At 43.3% G+C, this 4,670-nt stretch overlaps 1 protein-coding gene across 1 annotated transcript; it reads right to left on the minus strand.

Moving 5' to 3' along the window:
- Positions 1-592: 592 nt before the first annotated feature.
- LOC114440777 (transcriptional and immune response regulator-like) lies at positions 593-1,642 on the minus strand. Its single transcript, XM_028413259.1, has one exon. The coding sequence runs from the start codon at positions 1,489-1,491 to the stop codon at positions 1,189-1,191; it is 303 nt and encodes a 100-aa protein (XP_028269060.1). The 5' UTR covers positions 1,492-1,642; the 3' UTR covers positions 593-1,188.
- Between the last annotated feature and the right edge of the window lie 3,028 nt (positions 1,643-4,670).

Here is a 4,670-nt window from a genome sequence, read left to right on the forward strand (position 1 = left end):
GTGGAGAAGCCGTCCACCCCCCTCCGCCCCACTCCCTGCCTCCTCCACCCTCACAGCACAGACCTGATCCAAACTGGTTTACGCCGGTCTGGGGAAGCACACACACAAAGCGCAGTAGCTGTAAGGAAAACCCAGTAAAGGTTAACCACATCCTTTTATGAGTAACCATATTCCCTACAAATGTCCTCTATGTGTCACAATGCATCAAAGCACTCCCTGAAATGTGCTTTGTTATTACTAATCAACAATCCTAGATTACATGACTCAACACTAAGTGACCACATTGCTTTGTGTCTGTCTTTCTTTTCTCCTCTTATGGAATGTGAGGTCAACACCATCTATTGCCATGGTGATGTGTATTGTCGGGGATTCCCTGTGTGTGACCAACACTGAGGTCATGGGTAAGATGCTGCATTCACTCCATCCTGATTCAGACCTGCGATATATAGTAAACCTGTCATTTGTCCTCCATGACTCCTCAGTAATCCTTGGATGATAAAGGTCAGCACCACAAGCCTCAGCTAGTGTCAAATATGAAGAGGATGCAAAAATCATGTGAATGATGTTTAATAAGGACAAACAAGGGTTCAACTTTAGTTTTCAGTGGAATCATTTATTTTAAAAAAATAACAAAGGAAGGTTTTACAAATGCAAATCGTTGTGCTGAAACATTTGATGAAAATAACACATTAGTGGCCACTAATGTTAGTGTTCATACAACAAAATGAAGCTTAGAAACAAGGCATGTGTTCAGGACAGGCATTGGTTTTTTTTCGGCACTGTATAGTCTCATATTGCAGCTGTGCACCAGCATCAACACAGTGATGTGCACATGTACAAGGTGCTGCTTCACAGTCACGCATCCATAGGAATGCATACATGAATTCAAGTCTGGGGAGGGGGGAAGACGTGCATATCCCTTCATATTCCCAGTCACTTCTTCTTTTTGCTCCAAGCAGCAGTCTCAGCTGTCGCCTCCGTTCCATGAGGCGACAGTAGCCGGATCTCGCCATATAGTGCGCCCCTGGCTGCACCTTCTCGATCCGCACCTGACGCACCTTTTTCCAGGGCGACAGGTGAGCCGCGTCCGCGGCGATAACCCAGTCACATTGGGAGTGTTTTCACCTTCAGCTCACGCAGGAGCCGACAGAGAGAGACACAGGCGGTGATGGCCGGTACACGACACAGTCAGCGCAGCCTGAGCAGCTGCCGGACCATCCCCGCAATCTGCATAAACTTGTCCTTCTTTCGCTGCTTCAGAGCCATCAGGGATCGTGCCGTCTCCTCCGGGTCCTGCGTGTAAGAGAAGATGCTCCTCACTCTCTCCTCCGCCTTCATGTCGCCCGTTTTCTGGAAGAGCCTCATCAACGCGTCCTGGTTGACATTCTCAAAAATGTTGCCAACGGCCTTTTTGCGGTGAGCTGTGTCAAACTTGTTGCCGTAGACAGACGGGCTGACCCGGCGGGATTCATAGCACGGGTACGCAGACATCCTGACTCTCCGGTATGTATCTGGCTTTGTCCCTTCTCCCAACTGTGGCCCTCCAACTCGCTGTGGATGAGTTGCTCGGTGCGCACTGTTTTGCCGGAGCGGCTCTACGTCAACGAGGGCTGGGAGTGAGTGAGTGCAGTACAGCCGAGCCCGTGGACATTTATAGAGCCGTGTGGGACGCGCTTTGGCAGAGCGCACTTCCATTGGTGACGTCAGCCGTCGTGAAGCAGACAGAAGCACCGCCTCTCGGAGCACAGTTGGAGAATGCGGCTCCACAAATACGCACAACTCTGATGAAATCGGCGAGCAAAATATCACTTCACTTCTAAAGGGAAGAGAGAGTCTCTCACTGAGATGCTATAAATCTGTAAACTATGGACTAACTAAAACTATGGAAATACAAATGCATAAATTCAGTATTTTTTTGTATAAAAAAACGAGAACGGCTGCGTTTGGACTCACCTTTTGATCATGTATTTTCTAAATGGGGATAGGTTTATTTACTATTGTGTGCAGTAATCTAAGGCTTGAATGTCATTAACGCATTTGTTATTAAAAGGAAAGGGAAACAACATATCACAAATCCAACCTTCAAAATGATCCAATAAGTTCAACCTAATATGAATAAACAAAACATTTTCAACAGACAACTTTATGTTCTTAAATAAAATGTGAAAATAAAAGCACTACATGGAGAGATAATGTGTTATTTACATGCTTTGGTAGGGACAACAACCACCCCCAATCATTGTACTGGATTTCTGATTTTCCTATGTAATCAAATAACTATTTTAACATTAGTAAGGATATACCTTATATTAAGCAAATGAGTTTGGCCTAGACTACGGTACTTACAAAACATGACTGAGTCAATACTGGGTCCAAATACATTCTGAATTTATCAAGCACTGATTCCTCATTACCCTGGCTTGCATCTGCCTTATACTGTCTTTCCTGTACACAAATGATAATTAATTAGCTTTAATAGTGCATTAATGGCAGCCTGCTCTGGGCACTAATTACTCTCTGTGTGTTGAAATAGCTCCATGTATCTTTTTTCTTTTTTGGTGGCATTTAATGTCATCAACAAAGCAGAAAAATACTTTTTTATGAGGATATGAAGTTGCAGGCTACCACAGATAACTTAAGTTGACAGCACATCACAAAGGCCTGTGCTCTCTTCCTTGTTTTTTCTACTTGCCACCACTAGATTCACTTTTGTGTATGTCCATGTAAGGAGAGCCTGCAGACAATCTGTTTCAGCCAATGAGATTGCAGTATGGATTACCTTGTCGCTCTATAGCTCTGGAATACAGAAATTCCATATGAAATTGGAAAACAAAACGACTACTACAATTACTATTGAGTCTGCAAAATATATGTGAAAAAAACATATTTTTGTTATATAAAAAAATAAATGCTAAATATAGGGACTATTTTGCCTAACCCAAAATATTGGTTGTAACATGTCCCTATGGTCCATATGCAAACCCATGCCCCTGTTTTCATGCAGGACACAGTCAAATAAGGACACAGGATGTATTGGCTCATATGACTCATTTGTTTCTTTTCACCTGCTGGTTGAGGAGTAGTTTACAAAAAGTCTCAAACACAGAACTGTGTGGTGTTCATTTCCTGCTGCAAACAAACAAGCCGCTGTATTAGGTAGGTGAGGGGTTATTTGTAAAAGTAAAAATGACTGTGTGGCTCCCAAAATTGCTACATCAGATAAAATCTTCCTTTTCCAGTTAGCTGTGAGCTAAAAATATTTGGCTTACATTCTGGACTTTACATGAGAGGGTTTTTGTTTACAGCTGGAGGTGACCCGGGGCCTGTGCAGCGTGGCTGACCCAAGCTGATAAGGCTGCAAGGCGTTCCCCCACTTGAAAAGCTCCTCATAAACAAGTGTCAATCCCGTGTTGGTGTAACAGTGTTTCTGATAACTTGCATTTGCCCAAACATGTCCCCTCTGCAAGTGTGACAGCAGGCTGGTGCCTTATATGGAAAAAAACACTGTGGCTGAGGAAGTGTTTTTTCTTGCAGAATAAAAACTCATGCACGGTATGCCCGGCATGTGGCACTGACTTTGTTTGCTGAGTACAACAATGAAGCAAAAATTCTTGCTCAGTCTGAAGGGAAACAATACCCAGATCCTCGCTGACTGCTTTGTTCTCCAGGTCTGCCTGAACAGTGTCGCCACAGGATACCTGTCTTGTCTCCAGCTGGCATGACATTTTCAATGGGAGACAGAGAACATCCCTGCCCCTCAATTTTTAAAAAAAGAAGGAAATGGCATATTTATGACCCCAAAGTTGTCCCAGAAGCTCAGGACACAAGCAGCACACAATGAGGATTCAGCGGGTAGACGGAAACCTGAGCCACTGACCCTGTTCTCCTGTCCATCCCAAGCATTCAGACTTTATCATAACAAAAGAGACACTAAATTTATCCTGGGTTCAAAGGTTCTGTCAGCTTTTTCCCCAGGAGAAGAAACCTCAGTGGGTTTACTCACTCCCTTGTTTAACATTTGGCTCAAATTGCATAATCAGTCTCCCAAATGTCCCTAAAATAGTCCAGGTCAGAGATAAGACCTCACGGTATGTCGCGACGCCGTATCGGTTAAGCAACAGGGTCAATGTCCAGGGTTATCCATGTGGACTAATTTTGCTGTGTTTCCCTCCTTGTCGTCTTTGTTTATGGTTGTTCTGTACTTTAGGCACAAAGGTGTGATATATTATATAATATATTTGTCAGTTGTAGCCTGATTCTATAGGAGGCAGCGATAGCACAACATGAGTCATTATATAGTCTGTGGCATTTGATTTGGCACTGATCACTGAGGTAATATTATCTTAAAAGGGAATTCTCTGTTGCTGTTTGATAACTAAATAGTGAAATTAATTGCAATACTGTGATCGAGACACAAAACGATTTTTGAAATTGTCCCTGAGTGTGTTTCCAGGAAATGTATCTCAAACCTCGGGAACTCAGAAAGCTCTGGTTTCCTCATAATCTGGGCCCACAGTCCTCACTGCAGTAACCAAGGATGTGTTCCAGCCTGAACCCTTTGCTGTGTGTCACCTTCATTGCTTCTCCACTTATACAGTCAAATAAAGGCTTAAAATAAATACATAAATGTAATTATGCAAATCTGCACATTGATAGTTGGTTCAGTTGGT

This window comes from Parambassis ranga, chromosome 9 (genome assembly GCF_900634625.1).
Source record: "Parambassis ranga chromosome 9, fParRan2.1, whole genome shotgun sequence".
NCBI classification, from domain to species: Eukaryota; Metazoa; Chordata; class Actinopteri; family Ambassidae; genus Parambassis; species Parambassis ranga.